The following is a 27,830-nucleotide window of genomic DNA, read 5'->3' on the forward strand; positions in this document are numbered from 1 at the left end:
TTTACCCAGCAGAGAAGCTTAGAAATGCTTGGGGTATCACCAGAAGCTCCAGCCTGAATTCAGGCAGGAGAAAAACTCTGGAATTACTCAGAGTGCAGCACGAACTGGAATGGAAAACCTTCTCATGCCCCAAGGAATCGGGGCTGTGGGGGGACCAAGATAAAAGAAAAGCACGGAAAGGACTTGAGGTGATGTATTTTTGCTGCGTGTAGCAGCAACTCTGCAGAGTTAGCCTGATTTTTGTGCTCTCCTCCTGATTTTTATTGCCACCACTTTTAAATTGCTGCTGCTTGCAGGGGGTCACTGCGAATTGACACGCACTCTCAGTGGCGTAGCTAGAGGGGGGGCAAAGCGCTAAGTTCTGCAGGTGGGGCCCCAGCGAAACTTAGTGCTTTGCACGCTGCGGTGAGACTCCCTGCCAAACTCAGCGCTCTGCGCCCCCTCCAGCTACGCCACTGCTGCCCGCGCATCCTCCTCCCCCTCCCGAAGCCCCGCCCACTCCTTCCCTGCCTTTGCCCCCCTCCTGCCCCCCAGGTGCTCCTCGCGCTCCCCGATCCCCGCAGGAGGAGGGCGTGCACGGAGGGGCTGCCAGGGTCCGGGCAGGGGGCGCGCGAGCGAACCCGACGAGCAGCCCAGGGGTCAAGGCGAGGGACGCCGAGCCCTAGAGAAGCCTCCGCCTGGCGCTGCGCCCGCGCACTTCCTGGCCAGCCCCTTCCCACGTGCGGGCTCCGCGTCTCCGGGGGGCGGTGGGGGCAGCCTCGCTGCGGAGGGCAGAGAAGCGGGAGTGGCAGCAGGTAGGGGCGCCAGGCGATGAGGGGGGGGGGGGGGGCTCGTCACCAGTGGCGTAGCTAGAGGGGGGCAAAGCTCTCAGTCTTGCAGGGAGCCACACCGCGGCGTGCAAGCGCACACCTCCCTTTTGCTCCTCCCAATGGCTCCGAAGGGGAAGCGCCGCTTGCACGCCGCGGGGAGGCTTCCTGCAAGACTGAGTGCTTTGCCCCCCTCTAGCTACGCCACTGGTTGTCACTCCCTGGGGGGGGGGCTGAATCGTCTCGTTCTCTGCTCCGCAGCTGAAGGAGCCTTTGCAGGATCCTGGTCCGGAAGAGGGAGCCAAGGATGGAAGAGCAAGAGGCTGTCGCGGAACAGGGTCCCACCGCCGATGTCCAGGGTGGCAAAGGCAAGACAGTCTGCGAAGGGTCTGCGCAGGAGGAGATCCTGGGTGGGGACGCAGCCAGCTCAGATGCCCAGCGCCAGCGCTTCAGGCAGTTCCGCTACCAGGATGCCAAGGGGCCCCGCGAGGTCTGCAGCCGCCTCCAGGCCCTTTGCCATCAGTGGCTGAAGCCAGAGCAGCACACCAAGGAGCAGGTGGTGGACCTGGTGGTCCTGGAGCAGTTCCTGGCCGTCCTGTCTCCGGAAGTGGCAGGCTGGGTCAGAGGACGCAAGCCGGTGACCAGCTCCCAGGCAGCGGCTCTGGCAGAAGACTTCCTCCTGAGCGGGGCCGAGGACCAGCAGCAGGAAGGGCAGCAGGTGGGAACTGGTCATTTGTTTCCTTGCTGGTTATCCCCAGGAGCTGAGAACATGTACAGGGTTCCCCGGGACCCTCTCCCCGAACACTTTTGGGTCGACACTTCCATCGAACTGTCCCCAAGGACCCCGACATCTCTCTCCTGATCTGTCACAGACAGAAAAATCAGATAACTAAATGGCTCCCTGTCCCAAACGGGCTCACAATCGGAAAAGACGCAAAACAACACCAGCAGACAGCCACTCGAAAAGACACTGCTGGGGTGAGGAGGGCCAGTTGCTCTCCCCCTGCTAAAAAAAGGAGCACCCACTTGAAAAAGTGCCTCTTACCCAATTAGCAGGGGTATTGATCTCCTCTCCCCCTCCCTCCCTCCCTGAAACAAAACTGTTCTTTTCTTAAGAACATAAGAACAGCCCCACTGGATCAGGCCATAGGCCCATCTAGTCCAGCTTCCTGCATGCCCCAGGGAGCACACCAGGTAACAAGAGACCTCATCCAGGTGCCCTCCCTTGTAAACCTGCATTTACAGGTGCATTCTTGTAAACCTGGAAGGCAGTGAAGGCCAAAAGAGGAGACCCGACCCCCCCCACCCCCCGGCACTGGCAGTTCCATAGTCTCCATGCCGCTGCATCAAGGCTCCCTTGGCTGGTGGCGGGGATGGTGGTTCCTGGTGTTGTGTTTGTGTTGGTGAAGACAGTCGTTGGTGTAACGAGCCCCCTTCCTACTTCCATTCCATCTCTTCCCCCTCCACTGCCTCCCTGGGCTCCTTGCTGCTCTTCCGGTTGCAGGGACTGGCAGAAGCAGAACAGGATGCAGATTTCCCTGCAAGAGAGAAGGCTTCTTTGAGCACCACGCAGAGGCCGCTGTTCAGATGGATTGTGCAGGAAGAGGACAGACGAGCCCCTTCACTGGGTAAGGAATGCGGGAGTGTCTCTACTTGGACTTGCTCTCTCAACGGTGCCGGAAAATGGAGACCAATTCCCTGTCACTCTTGAACCCGGAGATTTTCACCACTTTTCTTCCCACAGCACACTGACCTCTATGGTCTGCTCTGCGGTCTTTGCCTCTTGTGATGCCACTTCTGGCTTCCAAGAGACTCTTCCAGGTTCTGCAGCTCTGTCTCTAGGCCAACTGTCTGTAGTGATGAACTGCCTGACCCTCTTCCTCTGCTGGCTCAGAGACAGGCCAGTCATGACTACAGGCAGGTGCTCTAGAAACAGAGCCACAGAACCCAGAATCAGCTGCTGTGCTTCAAACCCCTGCAGCACATCTGTGGAGCTTTCACAGCACACCAGTGTACCAAAGCACATGGCACATTGGTTGAAAATTGCTGCTCTAGCCTCTGAGAGAACATGCTTCCCTCCCTCCCCTCATTAAAAACGAGTTAGGGTGCCATCCAGGCATTCTGAATTTGCCCGAGAGCTCATGTGGAGAGCGATGGCATTCACACAAGTGGATGAGATGCAAAATCTGTATGAAGAATGTTTTTATTCGTATTTTATTGCATTGCATGATCTTCCGCAGCAACTAAGTGCTCAAAGCAACATGTGCAAAGCTGGGCTGTGTGGTGCGTCTGTGTCTGTGGGTCTTTGCTGGCTTTCACTGACACAGTTTTATTTTGGGGAAGAAGGGCAGGGCGGCTGCATTTCTGCTCATCTAGACTGGCTTAATGCAAGCCATAATGTGCATGTGCAACCTCCTGATTTTAGAAATGGGTTATGTCAGAATGCCAGATGCAAGGGAGGCACCAGGATGAGGTCTCTTGCTATCTGGTGTGCTCCCTGGGGCATTTGGTGGGCCTCTGTGAGATCCAGGAAGCTGGACTAGATGGGCCTCTGGCCTGATCCAGTGGGGCTGTTCTTATCTTCTTATTTCTTATGTTCAGAGTAACTTTGGGAAGGGACTTGGCAACACCCACAGAAAACACCTACCTTAGGAAACAAGAAGGATTTTGCCTCCCAGAGGGAAGGACCAGTCTGGGAATGATACAGTACGTTCTGGGCGTGCTAAGTGCTTCATGGGTACTGCCTTGATGTACTCTTTATGCCAGCCCTGTAAAGTGAGTCAGTAGTATTACTCCCATATTGCTGAAGGGGCGGAGTGAGAATGGGAGGAAGGAGCTTGCATGAGAAATTCAGGGCAGAGGAGAGATTTGGGTTCAGGAAGTCTTAACTGGCCACTCAGACTCCTGGCAACGAGGTGGGCAGTGTGAAGGATTTGAGCCGTCCCAGTGCAGGATTCTCTCAGCTTTCGCCAGAGTCGGTGGAGGAAGATGAAGCAGGTCTTCCTCGGGTGACTATAGTGATTAGAGAGGTCTGTGAGGAGGAAGTGAGTGGCTTCGAGCTGCAAAGGAAGGGACCCATGCCTCGAAGAGGGCCTGGCAGCAGCAGTCGAGATACAGTCAGCTTCCCAGCTCCTGTGTTTCCCCCGCAGGCCGTGGATTAAGCCACTGTGGACCTTCTCTTTGTGGTGAAGCGGAAACGGAGACTGCTCGGCAGGAGCAGGTAGGAGAAGACTGGCTAGATGGAGTGGGGGTGGGGGTGGTGCCCACCCTCTTCCCCTGCTAGTGCTGGTGCATCTCTCTAGGCCTGAGTGAACCTACCTCTTTCCCTCTGGGTCCCTCAAAGCCGCCCACTAGGAAGGCCGCAAAGGCCACTGGTGATGCTTTGGATTCTGTTGGAGGACTTCCAGCCGCCTCCCGTCCCCTGGGACCTGATGTTACCTGTGAGGGGCTAAAGTTCTCTTCTTCTCCTCCTTCTCCGCTCAGGGCCCAGTGACCTTCATGGATGTAGCCGTGTCTTTCACCAAAGAGGAGTGGGCTCTGCTAGACCCAGACCAAAGATTCCTGTACAGGGAGGTCATGCTGGAGACCTTTGGGATTGTGGCCTCTGTGGGTGAGGCTGCTTCCTTCCTTCCTTCCTTCCTTTATTTATTTATTTGATTTATACTCCGCCTTTCTCCCCGAAGGGCACCCAAGGCGGCTAACAATCAACAGATTGTATGGTTGGCAACCTTCAATCTCGAAAGGCTATGGTATAAGCCTACAGCACCTGGCATTCCCAGGCGGTCTCCCATCCAAGTACTAACCAGGCCTGACCCTGCTTAGCTTCCAAGATCAGATGAGATCAGGCATGTGCAGGGTAAAATACAATATAAAATACAAATAAAAACATTATAAAACAATTAAAAACAAACAATACGAACTATACACAGTCAGCAGTAAAACGCACAGTAAAAACATTAAATTAATAAAAGCAGCCAACATAAGGCCTCAAAGGCTTTCCTAAATAAAAAAGTCTTCAGGCCTCGTAGGAAAGTTAATAGTGAGGAGACTGTCCTCAATTCAAAGGGGAGGGAATTCCATAGTGCAGGTGCCACCACTGAAAAGGCCCTGTTTCTGGCCGCCATCCCCTTCGCCTCTCTTACTGGCGGCACAGTCAACAGGGCCCCCTCTGATGACCTCAGAGAACGAACCGGACTAAGTGGGAGAAGGCGGTCTCTCAGATATGCTGGTCCCAAGCCGTTTAGGGCTTTAAAGGTCAAAACCAGCGCCTTGAATTCAGCCTGGAAACGAATAGGCAGCCAGTGCAGCTGCTGGAGCAGCGGCGTGACAGAGTCAAACCGCCGACCTCCAGTAACTACACAAGCCGCCGCATTCTGCAGTAGCTGTGGCTTCTGGACCGTCTTCAGGGGCAGCCCCACGCAGAGCGCGTTCCAACTAAGTGCTCAAAGCAACCCTTTCCTGTCACTTATTGTCTGTGTGCTGGAGGGATTCCTCCTGGAGGTTGGATTGTATTTCTCTAGTCACTTACTGGTGGTTCTAACACCCAAGTTAGCTGCTATTCTGAGCAGCACACACAAGGCACTGTATGTGACACCCCAAAGAAATAGCAGTGAGACATCTAACAACTTGCAGCTCCATTTTTGAGGCTGGCAGGATTGTGGGGTCCTACAGCTTCTTGGTGGCCCTTTCTCAGAGCTGCGTAAGGTGGTGTCAGACTGCGATGTCAGAGGTGGCCCTGCGGGGGAACTGGGCTGACCTAAGAAGGAACCTCCCTCCCGGAACGGGACTCCTCTCCCCAGCACAGTGACTGGGAAGTGCAGGGCTGGCTTCCCTCTTGGGACTGTGTTCCTGGTGGGATTTCAGAGTGTGCTTGTAGGACTGGCTGCACCTTTGGGAGAGCCCTTTGGTGGGTCCCATTTGCCAGACCTCTTTATCGCCCCCTAACCCCACTTGCATTGACTTCACCAGTGCAGAGAACGTCACAGCCTGGAGCAGTTGCTCCGACTTGCTCTTCTGGGCAGCTCCTGCTTCCTGCTACCCTGGCAGATCATGAGCTCAAGCCGGAAGCGGCAGGTGGGTGAACGGCAAGGGTGCCAGGAGCAAGGCCCGCCTTCTGCTCTCCTTCCCCCCAGCCTGTCTTCAGCCGGCCGGCCTGGGTGAGCAGCAGCAGCCTCTTGCTTGCCTGGGCAGTGGCTGCTCCGAGCTGTGCTGGTCAGTTGGAGCAGGGGGAGGAATTGCAGCTGGCAAAGGGAGGAAGCCTGGAGCTGCTGGGAGCAGTGGCCACAGCCCCTCCCTCTCCCTCTCCTGGGTGGCTGCAGCAGCTTCTCTGGGAGTGGCTGCCTGTCTCCTCATCCAAATGGGCTAGAGAGCAGCCAGGCTGGGGAGGAATCATCAGGTCAGATCGGAGGCAGGAGTTCAGAGCTCTCCTCATCCCTCCTTTTCTCAGATCTGAGGAGAGAGGAGGGCAGAGCGGTTGCTCTGCAGTTCTGTCAATAACAGGTATTGAGAAAGTGCCCGGGGCAACTCTCTCTCTCTCTTCTCTCCAAAGAAGGACTTCTGGCTCCCCAAACGGACCTGGTCTCCTGGCTGGCAGAAGTGGCCAGAGACCCAGGCCCCGAACTCTGAGGAAGGACAGCAATCATCAGGTTCCACTCAGTCATGTGTGGAGAGCCTTGGTAAGAATGGAATAGCAGCCCTGGGGGGCACATCCAGTCCAGGGTTGTGTTTCCCACAGAGGCAATCAGGTGCTCCAGCAGGAGACCTACAAGCAGGGAGAGAGGCAGTCCCTCGCCCACCACTGCTCCCGCAGCTGGGCTTCAGGGGATCAGCTGCCACTGAGCCCGGAGAGAGCATTTTGCCCTCATGCCTGGCACCCAGTGATAGGCCTCTGCTCCTCCCTGAATGTGCCCAGTCACCGCTGAAAGTCTTCAGAATTAGTGGCCCTCCCCACATCTTGCGGCAGCAAATTCCACAGGTCAGGCCTGTGTTGTGCAGCAAGAAGTCCCTCCTTTGTCATCCTAAGACACCTGCCAGTCAATTTCACTGGTTGGCAACCTTCAGTCTCGAAAGACTCTGGTAGAAGCCTACAGCACCCGGTAAATGGGCTATGTCAGAAGGCCAGATGCAAGGGAGGGCACCAGGATGAGGTCTCTTGTTATCTGGTGTGCTCCCTGGGGCATTTGGTGGGCCACTCTGAGATGCAGGAAGCTGGATTAGATGGGCCTATGGCCTGATCCAGTGGGGCTCTTCTTAGGTTCTTATGCTGGGAAGTGCAACTACAAATTGTGAATATGCATTGAAGAATGCACCTTAGGGAGAAACCAGATGAATACTGAGTGTGTGTGTGTGGGGGGGGGGAGCTTCAGCAAGAGCTCAAGATTTGGTATTCTCCATTTTAACTGGGAGCAGCCCATCAAGGCCTCATGCAGAGCTCTTTTTCAGCCTTGGTGTTGAGCTCCTTCAACAGGAAGTGCCGGGGGGGACGGGGGACAAGGGCATCTGTTTCCAGGCCGTGCATCCAGAGCTCTTTATACTTCACCACATTGGCTATCAAGTAACACCAGTCATTTTTGGTATCTGCTTCCCTACAGACTCTTTTGTTCACACTGCAGTGAATTGATCTTGTTCCCCTGTACGAGGCATTAAGAACATAAGAACAGCCCCACTGGATCAGGCCACAGGCCCATCTAGTCCAGCTCCCTGTATCTCACAGCGGCTCACCAAATGCCCCAGGGAGCACACCAGATTACAAGAGACCTGCAAGGCCTCCTGGGAATTGTAGTTAAGAACATAAGAACAGCCCCACTGGATCAGGCCATAGGCCCATCTAGTCCAGCTTCCTGTATCTCACAGCAGCCCACCAAATGCCCCAGGGAGCACACCAGATAACAAGAGACCTGCAAGGCCTCCTGGGAATTGTAGTTAAGAACATAAGAACAGCTCCACTGGATCAGGCCATAGGCCCATCTAGTCCAGCTCCCTGTATCTCACAGCGGCTCACCAAATGCCCCAGGGAGCACACCAGATTACAAGAGACCTGCAAGGCCTCCTGGGAATTGTAGTTAAGAACATAAGAACAGCCCCACTGGATCAGGCCATAGGCCCATCTAGTCCAGCTTCCTGTATCTCACAGCGGCCCACCAAATGCCCCAGGGAGCACACCAGGTAACAAGAGACCTGCAAGGCCTCCTGGGAATTGTAGTTTAAGAACAAAAGAACAACCCCACTGGATCAGGCCACAGGCCCATCTAGTCCAGCTTCCTGTATCTCATAGCGGCTCACCAAATGCCCCAGGGAGCACACCAGATAACAAGAGACCTGCAAGGCCTCCTGGGAATTGTAGTTTAAGAACAAAAAAACAACCCCACTGGATCAGACCATAGGCCCATCTAGTCCAGCTCCCTGTATCTCGCAGCGGCCCACCAAATGCCCCAGGGAGCACAGCAGATAACAAGATAACAACAGATAACACACCAGATATTAACCAGATAATAACCTCATCCTGGTGCCCTCCCTTGCATCTGGCATTCTGACATAACCCATTTCTAAAATCAGGAGGTTGCGCATACACATCATGGCTTGTACCCCGCATTGTTCATCCCTCATCTGTTTATTGCTTTGTTCCTTCAGGTGGTGAGGAGGGGAGAGAGAAAGAGGGTGAACAGCAGAACAGTGAAGCTGAATCAAGACAGAGGAGGAGGGAGACATCCATTTCTTCTGCATTCCATGGAATTCCAGTCCAAGAAGACTGCCCCGCAGCAAACTCCCCCCTAACTGCAAAACTCTTTAGCAATCAAGAATGCCCGAGTGGCCATCATGAAGTTCCAGAGGAGGAGAGACTGTCAGAATGCACTGAGTATGGAGAAAACTTCAGTCAGAGGGAAGATCTTGGCTCATATCAAAGAATCCACAATGAAGAGAAGTCCTACACAAACTCCAGGAGTGGGAAACAGTTCAGTCACAGCCCAGATGTTGAATGGCAACCAAGGGTCCATGCTGATGACAAGCCTTTCATATGCTTAGAGTGTGGAAAGAGCTTCAATCGGAGCATAAGTCTTACAATACATCAGAGACTCCATAGACAGACAATACCGCTACATGCATGCTCAGAGTGTGGGAAGAGCTTCAGTCACAGCGTGCAGCTTAAAGCGCATTGAAGAAGCCACACAGAAGAGAAGCCATATAAATGCGTTGAGTGCGGAAAGAGTTTCGGTCATGGCATAAGCTTTACTTTACATCAAAGAATTCATACAGGGGAGAGACGACATACGTGCTTGGAATGTGGAAAAAACTTCAAGCATAGCACATGCCTTAAATCACGTGAGGGAAGCCACCCAAATGAGAAGACCTGCAGATGCTCTGAGTGTGGGCAGCCGTTCAGTCACAGCCCAGACCTTAAATGGCATCCAAGACTGTGCACAGGAGAGAAGCTGCATCAGTGCTTGGAGTGTGGAAAGAGCTTCAGACGCGGCACAAGTCTTATTTTGCATCAAAGAATCCACGCAGGGGCAAAGCCATATCAATATCTGGAATCTGGAAGGAACTTCAGACAGTTCTTGGGTCTCACTGAAGGACCTGCACAAGGATGAATGTGATGAATAAAATGCCTGGAACTTTGGAAGACCTTCCAATGGCACATAGACCTCTATGCTGAAGGACTCACATGTAAGAGGAAGTGCATTTTTAAATCAAGGCATTCTTTCAAAGATCAACTCTATAAATGTGCAAAAACTGACAGGAAGCTCCCCCCGTTGGAGCCAACATCTTAACGTGTCTTGAAAGTGGGCCTCTTGTCTGATCCCCTGTGATGAATTCCTGCTTCCCTCCCTGCAACAGTACAAATCAAAATGGCCATGAAGATAGAGGCATGTGCAGAATGTCCTGCTCCAGGGGTGTTTTGTTGGCCAGAGAGCCTCTGAGAGCCTCTTTCATCTGCCTGACCTCTGTCCACTCTTGCAAGGGTGGCTGGAGGAAACCATATCGCACGGTCTACCTTTTCACTCGCTCTTTGAGCAGCATGAGGCTGAGGAAGGGGATCTGGAAAAGGTGCCAGAGAGTGCTACCCACGTGATTAGAGAGCTGGAGGACTTTCCTTATGTGCTTTTGGGGTTGGGGGACAACATGATTGAGACTCCTGCAGTTACGTCTGGTGGAGAGAGAAGCTTTTCTTCTCTCGCGATACCAGAACCAGGCTGGCTCATCCAGTGAGGCTGAGGGGTGAGAGATTTAGAATGGACAAAAGGAGGGGTTTCTTGTGGATTTCGCTGCCTCCAGCCAGGATGGTGGACATTTCTTGAATGGCTTTAAAGGGGGAGTCCGGGAGGAGAGGCCTGTGACTGGCTTTTAGTCATGCTGGCCGTGGACTCCCCCTTTCAGCAGCAGCAGCCACCTGCCTCTGTATCCACTCGGGAGGAGCAGTGCTGTGAGAAAAGCCCCTTATTCTCTTGCCGGTGGGCTTCCCAGAGGCAGCTGCTGGGCCTTTATTTATCCAATGAGGACAAAAGGACACACACACCCTGCAACATGTTCCTCCCTCCACAGTACTGAGAGAAATAACCTTGTGGTTTTGTGTGTCTACGGGGCAACTGCTCATTTCCCTCCTGCCAACCTCCTTACCAGACCTATCAACAATTTTGTTCATGAAGTATGTGCAAGTCTTCTCTGTGTAGCTCAGACCTCCTGCTGCCCAAGCCAGGGCGCTTCTATACTGCCTGAATTTGGGTGGTACACATGTACCCATGGGAAGGAGAACAAGCAGGCACACTGCAGTGAGGGGGGCGAGAGGAAGGGGTTGCAGGGTGGCTTTTAAAGTTTAGAGGGAATGCCACATTTGCAAGGGAAGGGAAGGGAGGAGGAGGACTTCTGGTCTGCCTGCCCTCCCTTCCCAACCCCAGATGGCCTGAGTCTTGCTCACTTGTAGTGGGGGAGGAAGAATGTGGCTTTTGGCTGCTGCAGGCTGGAGGGCAGTGGGGGGCCCAAGTTCCCACGCCTCCCCCCACCTGCCCTTTTGCAAGCTGCCTCATAGCACATTGCTGCTGGCTCAGCCATTCGCTCACCCACCCACAAGAGGAGGGATGGGGACACCGGCTGGTTGGTGGTGGTGGGGGGCTGTCCTGAGTGTTGCAGCTGGAGCGTGCTGCATGGACAAGTAGAAAAGGCCTGGCAGGCCTCTTTGCAAGCACTGAGCAACACCCTTCAGCGGGGGGAGCAGTGCGATCAGGTGCATGCCCCACTCCGCTCCCCTGCACTGGGCTGCTGTCCTCACACTTTTTATGCACGGGGTCTGGGAGCCACTTTGGGACAGCCTTCTATTAAGTGTTTCCTCGGGGGTAAGTCCAGGATGGGTTTCCCCCTCGTGTCTGGGGCTGGCCTTTCCCCCTTTGCTTCTGGGGTTTGCAACCCTGAAAGGAGCCTGATCACACCCTTAGTGGGTTGGCTGGCAACCTTCAGTCTCAAAAGACTCTGGTAGAAGCCTACAGCACCTGGTATTCCCAGGTGGTCTCCCATCCAAGTACTAACCAGGCCTGACCCTGCTTAGCTTCCGGGAGCAGACGAGATCGGGCATGTGCAGGGTAACCCTTAACTCCGAACTGAATCTCTCATTGTCGTAACCCACAAACGATCCAATTACAACAGAAACATCCCCTGTGAAATGCTTCTTCTTCTTCTTCTCTGCAAAGCAGAAGTGGCTTTCAGGAAGGACTGACTTCAACAAGGGAGGGGCAATTGGGGAGGCGGACAGGCAGCAGAGTGGGGAAAAACCTCTACTTGGAACCCTTGGGAGCCAGCCCCCCCCCCCCAGTTAGGGAGCTGATGTCAGCCTAGAGAGGTCACTGAACTGGTTGACAGTTGACTCCATCACGGTCAGGGATAACTAACGCAGGTTAAACTGTGTCAGTCGTCCTCCTTTGGACATCAGGTGCGCCTGTCTTATACCCATCCAGAGGACTGTGAAATTGGGCCACCCAAAGATCAGGTGGGGTCTTTCTGCATATGGGGAGGGGGGCCCTCCAGGTATGCAGTGTGTGGTTGTGCATTCAAATCCTGAAAGGCTTCTGGTGCTCCTTCCATTAAGTCTCACAAACAGGTTTTCTCCAGCACACACCTGCGCATGGAGCTCCAGGGTGTTGCACTATTGACTCTTCTCACTATAATTACCCAAATCATGGTGTTTTATTCTCCTCAAGGCTGTTTTTTCCCTTATAGATAATATTTTGCTTCAAAAACAGACTGTTCCTGAGGAGACTGATGCAGAAATAGCAGCCGCGGACCTCTGCAGCCCCGTGGCGGGGGAAAAGCTCAGTGATGGCACCCCCCTGCAGGCTATCACCGCCCCCCACACAGATATCCACCCCTCCACTGACCAGAAGCTCACGGAGCCTTGCGCAACCACAGCCCACTCCAGAGAAACCTCTGTGAGGTTCCCCAGCACTATAAACTGTGCTTCTGACAAACCAGAAGCAGTTTCTGCCCCCGTCGGGAGCCTCAGAGAGGTTTCCGCGGGGTCTGGGGCATTTGCCCCATCAAACCCCATGGTAGGCACACAACTGAGAAATAGCTTCTGGTCTCCTGAGAGTTCAGAACAGGATTCTGGCCAGGCAGGGCCTCTGCTGCTGCAAGGGCTCAAGATCACCCCCCACAGAGTGAAGCCACTGTTGGATTCCATCCATGTCAGCAAAGTCACTGCAGCCTCAGTCTGGCCAGAGGGTCTTGGCCTGGAATCCATGGCTGGAAGCAGAGAAAACAGTCCCTGCCCTGGGATGTGGATGGCCAAATCCTGCCCGGGCAGCTACAGCACCTACAACGGTGTCCAGGCCATGGCTCACTCTGACATGCTGCATTTTCACTTGGGTCCATTCTGGTGGGGATGAAGCATGGAGGCCAGCTCTGGGTGCGAGTGCAGAACTCTCAAGGGAGGACAAATCCTGCAGCCACTTGGACACCGGGGGGGGGGGGGGAGAAAGCCTGACCATCCTGCATCCAAACCACGGGAAGGGTTTGACCCTCCCCAGAGAGAGAAAGAGAGCTTTGGATGATCAGCTGGGATGCCAAGAACCTACATGGAGCTCTGTGAGCTGGACTTCCACCCCCTTCCTCGCACATCCTCCATACACAATATAGTGGAGATGGAGATAGTGGTGTCCCCAAAATGCCCAGCTCACAATACCAAAATACCCACAAGGCCTGGCTTCCTAAACCAGGCTTCTCTGGTTTAGGCCCTTCTCTGACCCTTGTTCAGGAATGCTACTAGTCAGCACCAACCACCCTCCTTCGGAGAAATCTGGCTACAAAAGATAAGCCAAATACACAAAATATGGGCCTCCAAGGAAGGACAGATGGTAAGAGACGAAGGGTGTGAGACCCCGAAAGGACTAGGGTAAAGTGGTGTGATTGATTACCAAACCTTTGGTAATGAACATCCTGTGTGTAAACACCCTGTCAATACACATTGTGCTGTGCTTCCTACAGAACATTCCAGACAGATAAGGATGCTGATTTTGCTCTCTGTCTGATTACTTGGTAATTTTCCAAGGATGTTTTCCCCTCTTTCTTTGTGCCCTTGTGTACCCCTCCTCTATTCAGAAGGCTCTATAAAAACCATATCATTGTAACCCATTCTTTGTCCATCACCCCCTTTGTGGTGGTCCCGTCTGCAAATGATCATGCCATTTTGCATGGCCCACCTCTGGGAAGTACAACTGGAAGTAACTGGAATGACTTTATCACCAGTTATTTCCATACTAAGAGGCCAGACATGATGCAACAAACCACGGTAAGAGGCTCAGGCTACAATCCTATCCACTTTTTCCTGGTAGTAAGTCCCATTGACTATAATGGAACTTACTTCTGAGTAGACATAATAATAATAATATAATAATATAATATACAGTATTTATATACCGCCTTTCTTGGTCTTTATTCAAGACTTTATTCAAGGCGGTTTACATAGGCAGGCTTATTAAATCCACGCAGGGATTTTTACAAATTGAAAGAAGGTTCTCTCTTTCAAGAACCACCACATTCGAGCTGTTACACTCCGATCTGGTTTAACATTCTGGCCTCCATCCTCCCACGCTCCGAGCAGATGGAACAGCTCAGCTGCAGCTTGCCAGCTGCTTCAAGGTCGCACAGTGCCGGTGGCCTCGAACTGGCGACCTTGTGGATGTTAATCTTCAGGCAAATGGAGGCTCTACCCTCTAGACCAGACCTCCTGCCCTAGACATGCATAGGATTGGACTCCCAGGGTAGATGGGAGGGCTTTTTTGAGTGCAAGGAAAGCAGAACTGAGCCTCCTACCACTGTTTGTTGCATTGTATTGCTGGTCTCACTGCCAGGCAGTGCAGTTCTGGGGGGGGGGTCCTGCCATGAGTATCCCGATTGCTCAATTAAAGGGGTGATCGGAGTTTGTTTAGCCTGGCTTGGAACATAGGAGTCTCCTCCCAGTGGGGGAGTGGAAGAGGGCTGGAGCTGGCAGCTAGGGAGGGCCTCTTAAAAGGCACAATACCCAGCCCTCGTCCTCCTTTGCACATGGGCGCCCCGTGGGAACAGAGTGGACCTGACCCCATCCAGCCACCTTAGGACTAGTGCAACTTCTGAGGAGGACTCCTGCACTGGATCCCATGTGCAGTGTGTTTGATCTGTAAGGTGGGGATGGGTGTTTGGACAGGCTCTGCCCAAGGAAGGATCAGGTGCAGTCCAGGCACACTTTCCTGGGAGTAAGCCCCAGGGAGTGCAGGGGGACTTGCTTTCGAGCAGACATGCTTGGAGTGTGCGCTCAGTCCCTGGCCTGGTGGGCGGAGGGGCCAGGCTGCCGCCTTCTAGCTCAGAGCCAGTACTCCATGCTGGCCTTGCCCGGGTCTCCAGCGCAGCTCCTGCTGCTGCTTCCTGGGAGGGTGCCCACAAGGGTTGCTAGAGAGGAGCGCTGTGATCACAGGGCTGCTCCAGGGCTCCCGCCTGCCCAAGTAGCAGGTTGCAGTGCGCTCCACGTGGGAGCAGGCTCCGCTGCCTGACCTCGCAGCTGCAGGACTGTTGCAGCTCCCTGCATGCGGCTAGCAGGCAAGCCCAGGGCTCCCAGTGTGCTCCACTTGGGAGCAGGTGCCTAGCTGCACGTTGCTCGAGCTGCAGGACTGTTGCAGCTCCCTGCATGCGGGGGCTCCAGGAGGTGTCCCGCCGAGCCCGGATCCCTGCTGAATGCAGGATCACGCACATGGGGAGTCGCCATGGGAGGCGGGCACCAGCTCAGCGCCACCCACTTTCATGCGAGTAAGCCCCAGGGACCATAATGCGGCTTACATCTGAGGAGCCAGGCAGAGGCTTAAATGCTGGAGCTGCAACCCCAACCACGATTTCCAGGGAGGAAGCCCCTTGGACTATAATGCGGCTTGCTTCTGAGTAGGCATGCAGAGGCTTGGATCATGGGGCTGCAGTCCTTGTCCCACTTTGCCTTGCTTCTGAGGAGGCAGGCAGAGCCTTGGACTCTGGCTGCAATCCTAGACACACTTTCCTGAGAGTAAGCCCCATAGTCTATAATGGGCCTTGCTTTTGAGGAGGAAGGCAGATGGAACATACCAAGATCCAGGTCTACAGAGCTTGCGTCCTGAGTACACTTCTGTACTGCAGCGAGTCATGGACTCTTCGCTCACAACAGGAGAGGAAATTGTACGCTTTCCACATGCGCTGCCTCCAATGCATCCTCGGCATCACTTGGCAGGACAAAGTTCCAAACAACACAGTCCTGGAACGAGCTGGAATCCCTAGCATGTATGCACTGCTGAAACAGAGACGCCTGCGTTGGCTTGGTCATGTCGTGAGAATGGACGATGGCCGGATCCCAAAGGATCTCCTCTATGGAGAACTCGTGCAAGGAAAGCGCCCTACAGGTAGACCACAGCTGCGATACAAGGACATCTGCAAGAGGGATCTGAAGGCCTTAGGAATGGACCTAAACAGGTTGGAAACTCTGGCCTCTGAGCGGCCCGCTTGGAGGCAGGCTGTGCAGCATAGCCTTTCCCAGTTTGAAGAGACACTTGGCCAACAGTCTGAGGCCAAGAGGCAAAGAAGGAAGGCCCATAGCCAGGGAGACAGACCAGGGACAGACTGCAGTTGCTCCCGGTGTGGAAGGGATTGTCACTCCCGAATCGGTCTTTTCAGCCACAGTAGACGCTGTTCCAGAACCACCTTTTTTTGCAGATGACACCAAACTTTCTGAGTGGTGAAAACCAGAAGTGATTGTGAGGAGCTCCAGAAGGATCTCTCCAGACTGGCAGAATGGGCAGCAAAATGGCAGATGCGCTTCAATGTCAGTAAGTGTAAGGTCATGCACATTGGGGCAAAAAATCAAAACTTTAGATATAGGCTGATGGGTTCTGAGCTGTCTGTGACAGATCAGGAGAGAGATCTTGGGGTGGTGGTGGACAGGTCGATGAAAGTATCGACCCAATGTGCGGCAGCAGTGAAGAAGGCCAATTCTATGCTTGGTATCATTAGGAAGGGTATTGAGAACAAAACGGCTAATATTATAATGCCGTTGTACAAATCTATGGTAAGGCCACACCTGGAGTATTGTGTCCAGTTCTGGTCGCCGCATCTCAAAAAAGACATAGTGCAAATGGAAAAGGTGCAAAAGAGAGCGATTAAGATGATTACAGGGCTGGGGCACCTTCCTTATGAGGAAAGGCTACGGAGTTTGGCCCTCTTCAGCCTAGAAAAGAGACGCCTGAGGGGGGACATGATTGAGACATACAAAATTATGCAGGGGATGGACAGAGTGGATAGGGAGATGCTCTTTACACTCTCACATCACACCAGAACCAGGGGACATCCACTAAAATTGAGTGTTGGGCGGGTTAGAACAGACAAAAGAAAATATTTCTTTACTCACCATGTGGTTGGTCTGTGGAACTCCTTGCCACAGGATGTGGTGCTGGCGTCTAGCCTAGATGCCTTTAAAAGGGGATTGGACACGTTTCTGGAGGAAAAATCCATGATGGGGTACAAGCCATGATGTGTATGCGCAACCTCCTGATTTTAGAAATGGGTTATGTCAGAATGCCAGATGCAAGGGAGGGCACAAGGATGAGGTCTCTTGTTATCTGGTGTGCTCCCTGGGGCATTTGGTGGGCTGCTGTGAGATACAGGAAGCTGGACTAGATGGGCCTATGGCCTGATCCAGTGGGGCTGTTCTTATGTTCTTATGTTCACCTTTCAGAGCGCGATACCAGAGTCTTTCGAGACTGAAGGTTGCAAACAGGGGCCTTGCTTCTGAGGAGGCAGGCAGAGCCTTGGACTCTGGCTGCAATCCTAGATACACTTTCCTGAGAGTAAGCCCCATAGTCTATAATGGGCCTTGCTTCTGAGGAGGCAGGCAGAGCCTTGGACTCTGGCTGCAATCCTAGACACACTTTCCTGAGAGTAAGCCCCATAGTCTATAAGGGGCCTTGTTTCTGAGGAGACAGGCAGAGCCTTGGACTCTGGCCGCAATCCTACACACACTTTCCTGAGAGTAAGCCCCATAGTCTATAAGGGGCCTTGCTTCTGAGGAGGCAGGCAGAGCCTTGGACTCTGGCTGCAATCCTAGACACACTTTCCTGAGAGTAAGCCCCATAGTCTATAAAGGGCCTTGCTTCTGAGGAGACAGGCAGAGCATTGGACTATGGCCGTAATCCTAGACACACTTTCCTGAGAGTAAGCCCCATAGTCTATAGGGGCTGTGCTTCAGAGCAGTCATGCAGAACCTTGGACTTTGGCAGCAATCCTGGCCACGCTTTCCTGGGAGTAAGCTCCATGGACTATAAGGGCCCTTTGTCTATAATGGGGCTTGATTCTGAACAGGCACACAGAGACTTGGTCATAGGGTTGCAGTCCTCGCCCACTTTGCAGGGAGTAAGCCCCTTGGGTGATAATGGGGGCTTGCTTCTGATGGGGCATGCAGAGGCTTGGAACATAGGGCTCCAGTCCTCACCCCACTTGTCAGGGGTAAGCCCCATGGAGCTGTAATGGAGCTTGCTTCTGAGTCCAAATGCTGAGGCTTGGAACATAGGGCTCAAATCCTGGCTCCAACTTCCAAGGAATAGCTGGACTTAAGGCTACAATCCTGTCCACACTTTCCTGGGAGTGTGTTCCATCAATTTTAATGGAACTTACTGATGAGTATACAGGCATAAGATGAGCTCCAATGAGTGCAAGCCAGTACAGATCTGGTAGCTCCTCAACAGGCACATGGGGATGCAAGGAACTGGGGCTTCCCATCTTGCACCAGCCTGTAGGAGGGCACTACCCCCCCAGCCCAATTCAACCCCCTCCATATGGGGAGCCCCTGGCCATCTCGGATTGCTTACAGCATGCACTCCATCTATGTGGGAGCCGCTTTGAAAGCTCCCTGGCCAGGCTTCAGCACCCAAGGAATGGGGCAGAGCGGATGGGGCATTTAATACTATGTTTTCCCTGGGCATCAGCAGGGCATTTAGCAACTTACCTGGTGGGCGTGCTGCCCCTGCTCCTTGAGAGAGGAGATATGTGTTCCGCCCCTACACCTTTAATAGAAGAGTGGCGTTCCATTACCAACCTGCTTAACAGGCATGCTACCCCTTCTCCTTAGGGGAGGATGATGATCTGTTACCAGGCTGCCTAATGGGTGTGCTTACCCGATTTCTGGGGGTGTGGTGGTGTTATGTCTGCAACACGCTTACCAGGAGTACTGCCCCTGCTCCTTTTAGAGGGGGGGGTGTTCCGGTGCAGACCCACTTAGTGGGCATAATGCCCCTAGGCCTTTGGAAGAGGGGAGGAGGTTTCTGTTAACAACCCATGTAGTCGTTTCTCCTTAGAGAGGGGTGATGATTACCAGTCCACTTACTGGGTGCACTGTCCCAGCTCCTAGGGGAGGGGCAATGGATTTGTGGCCCCTTCTTCGAGGGGGGGGGCGTTCTATTAGCAACCATTTAATGGGTGCTCTGTCCCTGCCCTGGGAAAGGGGTGATGTTCAGTTATCAGCCCACTTGACAGGATTTACAACCCACTGGCAGGCATGCTGCCCCTGTTCTTTGAGAGAGGGGTAGGGTTACCAACCCACTTAATGATGAGCAGCCCCTCCTCCAGTGGGGGAGGCGTGAGGTTATGTCAGCAAAGTTGCTACCAGCCTTCTTAACAGGAAGTGTTACCAACCGCTTTAATGGGCGAGCTGTCCCTGCTCTAGTGGGAAAGGTGGGATGTGCTGTCAACAACCTGCTAACAGGTGCACAGCCCTTATTCCACTGTAGAGAGGGGTGATGCCGCCAACTCACTTAACAGGTGAACAGTCCCTGCTCTGGTGAGGGAGGGGCGCAGTTCGGATGACAACCTGCTTAGCTACCCCTACTCCTTTAAGAGAGGGGTGATGTTTTCCAACCTGCTTGACAGGCGGGTTGCCGCTGTGCCCAATTGAGGCGCTGCAGGAGTACGTAGCACATTCAGTGGCGTGAGCAGGAGCCCTGTTCCAGCACACAGACGGCTCCCCGCTGGCTTTATTCCAGTCTAGGGTGGTCTTTTCACGTGCCCTCATAGCCCTGGAGTTGCAGCCAAAGGAGTATAGCCTTCATTCCCTATGTATCGGAGTGGCTTCTGCAGCCGCGGTGTTGTGCCTGTCCAGGGGCGACATGCAACAGATAGGATGTTGGTGTTCTACAGCTTATAGGTGCTACGTTTGGATCTTTTAGAGGCAGGCTCCTTCATTGGCACCACCCTCTTTTATGGGGGCGGTGCTGCAATGGGCAGGGGTTGGGGCAATAACTTATCTTTCTTCTTCTGCAGGAGGCGGTGAGAAGCTGGTTTGTGAACTGTCTGTGGCCAGTCCATGGTAGTTTGGGCCTGTAAGTGGGCAGCTGTGAGGCATTTTGGAACGCAGCTCAGGCTCGGCCCCACCATGCAAGTTGGCTGGCTGGCCAAGCAGGGGATGCAGTGGGGCCAGCTGCTACCTGCAATGCAGAGTAATTGAAGGAGAACTTGTCGTCTGACATATTGGTGATCCACCTGTGTGAAAATGATCTGTGATGGGTGTCCGGGCTGCCGCTCAGGCCCAGAGCAGGCAAGGAGCTCACCACCCTTCAGGGTTGGCTGCCCGGCATCACGATGGTCTGGTTGGACTCCTATAGCAGCAGGTGTGCCGTGGTGCCAGTTGCTTTGCTAAGGTGGAGAGGATGATGAGGAAGGTTGCCAAAGAGATTGGCCAGTGTGGCATGGACCGGTGGACGGGTCATTGTGCATCCAGCCATTGTCTTCTCGAGGCCTGCTCTCTACAGAGGAGATGGGGGCACTTGTCTGACCAAGGGGCGGACATCTCTCTGAGAGACCTGCAGGATGACCTTAAGGTGCTTCTCCCCCTGGTTGGGAGCGGGGGAATCAAGCGCTAGGCTGACCCCTCCTGGTGGCAGGTGGTGCGGGTTAGGAGGTGTGAAGTGGACTTCGGGGATGCACCTTAAGGCGGCATAGGCAGGGCAGAACCCAGTTTCAGTCCTCAGGGGCTTGGCGGCACAGGGATGTAGACGGGGCCCTGGCCGGGACCGCGGGGTCCAGCTCAGAGGCTCAGCGGCTCGAGGCAGCACAGCCCACAGTCCGGCTGACTTCCCCTTAAGGGACAGACATGGATGAGCTGCGCCGCCCAACAACGGGGCGCGACTTGGAGTCAGGTGCATGCCCGCCTGGGGGCAGATGTGTTCTGGTACCGCCCAGAGGTCCCACCTCCGCACCACAGGGGGCTTCGCTGCCTCGGATGCTGCAGGTCTCAGCCTCCTCTTCTGTTGTAACTGCTAAATAAAGTGGCCCTTCCTCCCATACCTGCTGTCTTGAGTGTTCATTGGACAGTGCGGAAACAATCAGGAAACTTGTGCTTTTGGAGTCTCTTTGTTTGAATTGCAACTGAAATGGAGAGATGTATGTTTAGAGGGAATTGTTGCAGGTTTGTTAGGAAGGTGCAGAGAGAGAGAGAGAGAGAGAGAGAGAGAGAGAGAGAGAGAGAGATATGTTTCAAGCAGTTTTCCTAGTGCATGTAATGTAAGGAAATCTGAGTAACTTCTTTGAAGGTAAATGGGAGAAGGATTTGTTAAAATATATGAAGAAACAAGCAGGGAAGGTGACGTTGTTGTGATGTTTCAAGGATATAAGAGAGCAAAGAAGCTGGCTGAAGCCTTAGCTCAAAGAGGTCAGTTCTTAGCAAGAATATACAGCACTATAGATCCCTTAATACCAATGTACTCAAAGTAACTGGTCACAATGGTCATATAGAATTAAGACATAAAACTTTAGTGAAACTGTTAAAGGAAGTTTTAAAGGACTTTGCTTAACAGAGATTTGCAGAGGGACCCACAGTGTTACTAAAGCCAGAAGAAGGAATGTGCAGACGCGTGTGGCCTCTGGGAACCCAAGTGCCTCTGGGAACTAAGTGCCAGGTAAGGCACCGAGAGTTTAGCATCTGGGCGAGGAGAAGGCAAGTAGACCTCTGAGTTTTGGAGGAGAGGAGGAGGAGGAAGACGATGAGAAGGTAAGTGTACTCTTTCTAACTCTTTGTTTTTCTAACTCCCTGTCTTCTAACCTTAACTTTAACTTTAAATCAACCTTCAATCAAAATTGAAAGTTAGCACCTAAGGGAGGTACATAGGTCTACTCTGAGCAGGAGCAGAGTCCAAGGGTCAGGCACTTAAATCAAAGTTGAAAGTTAGCACCTAAAGGAGGTACAGAGGTCTACTCTGAGCAGGAGCAGAGTCCTACTCGTGAGTAAGAGCCCAAGGGTCAGGCACTTAAATCAAAGTTGAAAGTTAGCTGCACCTAAGTTAGCACCTAATCTAACTGAAGGAAGGGAGGAGAATAAATTGGAAAGCAGGTTTTTCTACTTTGTTTTAAATTAAACCTATACTTAACCCAAGTTAAACTTAATCTAAGTTAGAACAGAACCTAAACAGTTCAGTAAATTGGGACACAGGACACAGGATCTAGAGAGCAATAAATAATTAAACAAACTCAAATAAAAACTAGCTTGAGGTTACAAAAACAGTCCAGCCTAAGAGAACAGAACTAGGAGGGAAAGAACCTAGGAAGGGCCAGTTCCCAACCACCCAGGCATAGTCCATTTTAGAAATTCAGCATCACCACCTTTAGGAGGTGATAAGAGCCCCATTAGGCTAATCCAAGCACTCCATTCAGGAGCCTGCAGAGTAGATTATGCCCATCAGAAGCCTTTTGTCTTCCTGAGCTTTTGTAAGCTCACCTGGGAAGACCAGCCCCCTTTCAATCAGGAAGGAAGGAGGGAGGAGGAGCCAGCCAGGAGTATAAAGCTATGCCGGCCATCGCGTGAGCCTCTTTGCAGACGCGTGTGGCCTCTGGGAACCCAGTGCCTTGGGAACTAAGTGCCAGGTAAGGCACAAGAGTTTAGCATCTGGGCGAGTTCAGCAGCAGGGCGAGGAGGCCAGAGCCCCAGACACCGCCCTTCTCTTCCCTTGAGAAGAGGGCTGCTAACCAGTGTAAGGTTTTTAAAAGTACCCCTAAATAAAACAACAACAACAACAATAACAAAGCTATGCAGTCAGGCAGCCAGCAGCAGGGTTGAGACTATCCAGTGTTCTGCATCTAGTGCCACATGTATGATTATATGCCTCTGGGGCATAAGTCATGGGTGTGTCCTCGGTGCAAGGAGCTCCAGGCTCTCAGGGAACGCGTCCGCTCCCTTGAAGCCTTGGTGGCCGACCTGGAGAAGCGCAGGCAGCCAGAGGAGGACCGTGGGGAGACTTCCGGGGACGATCAGGCTTCGTCCCAACCTCAGGCGTGCAGCTCCTCGGCAGCCCGGGTGGGAAGTCTTGGGATTGGAGGACGTCATCCTGGAGAGGAGGGAAACAATCCCCTGGGGGGACCCCTTCTCCAGGGGACGGGCCCGTATCTGAATGCGCTCAGGATACTCCTCGGCGGGAGGGGGGTCGGGGGCTTCTTGTAGTGGGGGATTTGATTATTAGAAACATAGAGAGGGGGGTTTGCGACGGATGTGAGGACCGCATGGTGACTTGCCTGCCTGGTGCGAAGGTTGCGGACATCACTTCTCGTCTAGACAGGCTGGTAGACAGTGCTGGGGGAGAGGTAGCGGTTGTGGTGCATGTCGGCACCAACGACATGGGCAAGTGTAGCTGGGAGGTCCTGGAGGCCAAATTTAGGCTTTTAGGCGGGAAGCTGAAAGCCAGGACCTCAAAGGTAGCGTTCTTTGAAGTGCTACCTGTTCCACGCGCAGGGCCAGCTAGGCAGGTGGAGATCAGGGGTCTCAATGCGTGGATGAGACGGTGGTGTAGGGAGGAGGGGTTTAGATTCGTTAGGCAGTGGGGAACATTTTGGGACAAGTTGGGCCTGTACAAGAGGGATGGGCTCCACTTGAACCAGAATGGAACCAGACTGCTGGCACATAACATTAAAAAGGTGGCAGAGCAGCTTTTAAACTGATCCCTGGGGGAAGGCTGACAGGAGCCGAGGGGCATCCAGTTCGGGACTCCTCATCCCTATGGGATGAGGATGGGGAAGTTAGAGAACAACAAGACAAAGGCAGAGTAGGAGAAGAAATTGGGAAAGGTAGCGTGATGGGATGTGATAGATGGTTTGGCACAATGAGAGGATGCAGGACAAAGGAGCAAATAAGCAGCCTATCCTGGGGCATTCCATGTACAAATGCTTTTATCCGAATGCCCGAAGTCTACGAGCAAAGGTGGGAGAACTGGAATGTCTGGTGACAAGGGAAAACATTGACATAGTGGGCATAACGCAAACCTGGTGGAATGCGGAGAACCAGTGGGATACCGCAATCCCAGGCTATAAACTCTACAGGAGGGACAGGCAGGGGCATGTTGGAGGTGGGGTGGCCGTTTATGTTAAGGAAGGGATAGAATCCAGCAAAGTAGAGATTGAAGGTGGGTCCGACTCCACCCTAGAATCTCTGTTGGTTAAATTACCTTGTGCAGCTTGTGCAGCAATGTAATACTAGGGGCATGCTATCGTCCTACAGACCAGAAATCGGATGGGGACCTTGAAATGAGGAAACAGATCAGGGAGGTGACAAGGAGGGACAGGGTTGTAATCATGGGGTACTTAAATTATCCTCATATAGACTGGGTCAATTTGTGTTCTGGTCACGATAAGGAGACCGGAATTCTTGATGTGCTAAATGACTGTGGCTTAAAGCAAATAGTCACGGAGCCCACCAGAGGGCAGGTGACTCTGGATTTAATATTGTGCAGTACACAGGACCTGGATAAAGATGTCAATGTTACGGAGCCATTGGGGAACAGTGATCATGCTGCGATCCGTTTTGACATGCACGTTGGGGGAAGATTACCAGGCAAATCTCTAACAAAAACCCTTGACTTCTGACGGGCAGACTTCCCTCAAATGAGGAGGCTGGTTGGAAGGAGGTTGAAAGGGAGGGTAAAAAGAGTCCAATCTCTCCAGAGTGCATGGAGGCTGCTTAAAACAACAGTAATAGAGGCCCAGCAGAGGTGTATACCGCAAAGAAAGAAGGGTTCCACTAAATCCAGGAGGGTGCCCGCATGGCTAACCAGCCAAGTTAGAGAGCCTGTGAAGGGCAAGGAAGCTTCCTTCCGTAAATGGAAGTCTTTCCCTAATGAGGAGAATAAAAAGGAACATAAACTGTGGCCAAAGAAATGTAAGACGGTGATATGGGAGGCCAAGCGAGACTATGAGGAACGCATGGCCAGCAACATTAAGGGGAATAATAAAAGCTTCTTCAAATATGTTAGAAGTAGGAAACCCGCCAGTGAAGTGGTTGGCCCTCTAGATGGTGAGGGAGGGAAAGGGGAGATAAAAGGAGACTTAGAGATGACAGAGAAATTAAATGAGTTCTTTGCATCTGTCTTCACGGCAGAAGACCTCGGGCAGATACCGCTGCCCGAACGGCCCCTCCTGACCGAGGACTTAAGTCAGATAGAGGTTAAAAGAGAAGATGTTTCAGACCTCATTGATAAATTAAAGATCAATAAGTCACCAGGCCCTGATGGCATCCACCCAAGAGTTATTAAGGAATTGAAGAATGAAGTTGCAGATCTCTTGACTAATATATGCAACTTGTCCCTCAAAACGGCCATGGTGCCAGAAGATTGGAGGATAGCAAATGTCACGCCTATCTTTAAAAAGGGAAAGAGGGGGGACCCGGGAAACTATAGGCCAGTCAGCCTAACATCTATACCGGGTAGGATGGTGGAATGCCTCATCAAAGATAGGATCTCAAAACACATAGACAAACAGGCCTTGCTGAGGGAGAATCAGCATGGCTTCTGTAAGGGTAAGTCTTGCCTCACGAAACTTATAAAATTCTTTAAAAAGGTCAACAGGCATGTGGATGTGGGAGAACCCGTGGACATTATATACCTGGACTTTCAGAAGGCGTTCGACACGGTCCCTCACCAAAGGCTACTGAAAAACTCCACAGTCAGGGAATTAGAGGACAGATCCTTTCATGGATTGAGAACTGCTTGGAGGCCAGGAAGCAGAGAGTGGGTGTAAATGGGCAATTTTCACAGTGGAGAGAAGTGAAAAGCAGTGTGCCCCAAGGATCTGTCCTGGGACCGGTGCTTTTCAACCTCTTCATAAATGACCTGGAGACAGGGTTGAGCAGTGAGCTGGCAAAGTTTGCAGACGACACCAAACTTTTCCGAGTGGTGAAGACCAGAAGTGATTGTGAGGAGCTCCAGAAGGATCTCTCCAGACTGGCAGAATGCGCAACAAAATGGCAGATGCGCTTCAATGTCAGGAAGTGTAAAGTCATGCACATTGGGGCCAAAAATCAAAACTTTAGATATAGGCTGATGGGTTCTGAGCTGTCTGTGACGGATCAGAAGAGAGATCTTGGGGTGGTGGTGGAGAGGTCGATGAAAGTGTCGAACCAATGTGCGGCAGCAGTGAAGAAGGCCAGTTCTATGCTTGGGATCATTAGGAAAGGTATTGAGAACAAAACAGCTAGTATTATAATGCCGTTGTACAAATCTATGGTAAGGCCACACCTGGAGTATTGTGTCCAGTTCTGGTCGCCGCATCTCAAAAAAGACATAGTGCAAATGGAAAAGGTGCAAAAGAGAGCGACTAAGATGATTACGGGGCTGGGGCACCTTCCTTATGAGGAAAGGCTATGGCGTTTGGGCCTCTTCAGCCCAGAAAAGAGACGCTTGAGGGGGGACATGATTGAGACATACAAAAGTATGCTCTTTACACTCTCACATAACACCAGAACCAGAGGACATCCACTAAAATTGAGTGTTGGGAGAGTTAGAACAGACAAAAGCGGGCACCAGGATGCAGGTCTCTTGTTATCTGGTGTGCTCCCTGGGGCATTTGGTGGGCTGCTATGAGATACAGGAAGCTGGACTAGATGGGACTATGGCCTGATCCAGTGGGGCTATTCTTCTTATGCACTTGCTCCCAGTGTGGAAGGGATTTTCACTCCCGAATCAGCCTTTTCAGCCACACTATGCACTGTACCAGAACGACCATTCAGAGCGCGATACCATAGTCTTTCGAGGCTGAAGATTGCCAACAAACAACATATAGAGTACATGGTATTCTTAGCATTCGATGCACAATTCCATGCAGAATGCAATGAAACAAACTGCATTGAAATGTCTCTATTCTATCAAAAGTTATAGCCAAAAAGCCAGTGGGGGCGGGATGATGGGAGATCACCATGCCCACCGCCAAGGGTTACAAGTCATAGTAGGTATGTGGAAGCTCTTGGTTTTAGAAGCAGCCTGTCTCTGATTGCCAGATGCAGGGGAGGGCACCAGGACAAAGGTTGTTTCTGTTGTCTTGTGTGTACTCTGGTGTAGCAGTGCAATGCACTGGGTCCTTGGCACATAGTAGGAATGTGGAAGTAAGTTAAGGTCTGGGGATTCAGCAGTATGTGGAAGCTCTTGGTTTTAGAGGCAGGCTGTCTCTGATTGCCAGATTCAGGAGAGGGCACCAGAATGCAGGTTGTGCCTGTTGTCTCGTGTGCTCCCTGGGGCATTTGGTGGGCCACTGTGAGATACAGGTAGCTGGACTAGATGGGCCTTTGGCCTGATCCAGCAGGGCTTCTGTTTTTATGTACTTAGCCACATCACAGTCTGGGCCAGTCTGGACTTCATCCTTTCTCATGCCATGACCCCAAAGAAATAAAGTATGAGACCCACTGCCCATTAAGTATTAGACACACTGACAGTCAGCAGCTGTGTTACAACAGACCACTGGGAGGTGACTAAAATGGGAATAACCATAGCTAGAGGTGGGTAAAAAGGGTTGTATGTTTTCACAGATTTTGGTGTTTGACAAAGGCAGAAGTGCAGAAAGCAGAGTTATCTGTTTTTATTCCAAACTATAAATTAGAATCACTTTAAAAGCGTACTAGGTAGCTGATACAGGTAGTATAGTGTCAGCAGATGGAGCCACAGTTATTACCCATCCACCTCCCCCTTAAATAATCAAAACCAAATAGAACTCTTTTTATGGCAGATTATTTGTGGTTAGCTCAGAAATCTCCATGAAAGGCTGAAGCTAACAGGTGAGCTAAACTGAGGCTACCTGAGGCCGCCATGAGGCCACCTGGACCTACAAGAGAAGCTGTAGGTCAAGGTATATCCCCAACCTGCAAACCGGTCATGTTGAATTTGACTCTGGTCCATGTAAAATGCAGAGTCCAGCTCAACACGCACGGCCCCCTCCCTCCCACACGGCCCCCTCCCTCTGCCTGGCCTGGCGGTTGGCCCAACAGTGAGTCAGACACTATCTTTCCTTTTCATCATCAGCTGTTCCTTTCTATTCAGATCTGGCCTCAGAAAAATAATGTAGCATTTGGGGAAAAAGAGGCAGCCCAGCAGGCCAGCACTGGAGGCCAGGATGGAGAAGACCTGCACGGCCACCGTGTGCTTCCCCTTCGTGCTCAGGTAGGCGGGCACAAAGGCCACCCAGACGCTGCAGAAGACCAGCATGCTGAAGGTGAGCAGCTTGGCCTCGTTGAAGGCCCCAGGCAGCCGCCTGGCCAGG

General features: G+C 52.4%; 2 protein-coding genes, 1 long non-coding RNA gene and 2 pseudogenes across 3 annotated transcripts; 3 read left to right on the forward strand and 2 right to left on the reverse strand.

Annotated features, from left to right (window-relative positions):
* Window positions 1-1,385: 1,385 nt before the first annotated feature.
* LOC136640550 (uncharacterized) lies at window positions 1,386-3,980 on the forward strand. Its single transcript, XR_010793808.1, has 3 exons — window positions 1,386-1,524; window positions 2,311-2,434; window positions 3,956-3,980. It is a non-coding gene; the product is annotated as an uncharacterized lncRNA (long non-coding RNA).
* A 4-nt stretch (window positions 3,981-3,984) lies between these two features.
* LOC136639201 (zinc finger protein 707-like) lies at window positions 3,985-6,431 on the forward strand (the record flags this gene model as incomplete). Its single annotated transcript, XM_066613204.1, has 3 exons — window positions 3,985-4,026; window positions 4,290-4,416; window positions 6,355-6,431. Coding segments are annotated over 3 exons (246 nt in total), but the record flags the coding sequence as incomplete, so codon positions are not given.
* LOC136642275 (5S ribosomal RNA) lies at window positions 4,561-4,680 on the reverse strand (annotated as a pseudogene).
* Window positions 6,432-6,464: 33 nt separating the features above from the next.
* Window positions 6,465-9,394, forward strand: LOC136639202 (zinc finger protein 211-like). Its single transcript, XM_066613205.1, has 3 exons — window positions 6,465-6,481; window positions 8,596-8,858; window positions 8,976-9,394. The coding sequence occupies exons 1-3, from the start codon at window positions 6,465-6,467 to the stop codon at window positions 9,392-9,394; spliced, it is 699 nt and encodes a 232-aa protein (XP_066469302.1).
* Window positions 9,395-11,275: 1,881 nt separating this feature from the next.
* Window positions 11,276-11,389, reverse strand: LOC136643022 (5S ribosomal RNA; annotated as a pseudogene).
* Between the last annotated feature and the right edge of the window lie 16,441 nt (window positions 11,390-27,830).

Source organism: Tiliqua scincoides, chromosome 2 (genome assembly GCF_035046505.1).
Source record: "Tiliqua scincoides isolate rTilSci1 chromosome 2, rTilSci1.hap2, whole genome shotgun sequence".
NCBI classification, from domain to species: Eukaryota; Metazoa; Chordata; class Lepidosauria; order Squamata; family Scincidae; genus Tiliqua; species Tiliqua scincoides.

Excerpts from the sequence above, each read along its gene's own strand:
- LOC136639202 (XM_066613205.1), top strand. Across the intron at positions 8,859-8,975 it reads GAGCTTCAATCGGAGCATAA|AAGAGAAGCCATATAAATGC; the intron begins GTCTTACAATAC and ends GAAGCCACACAG.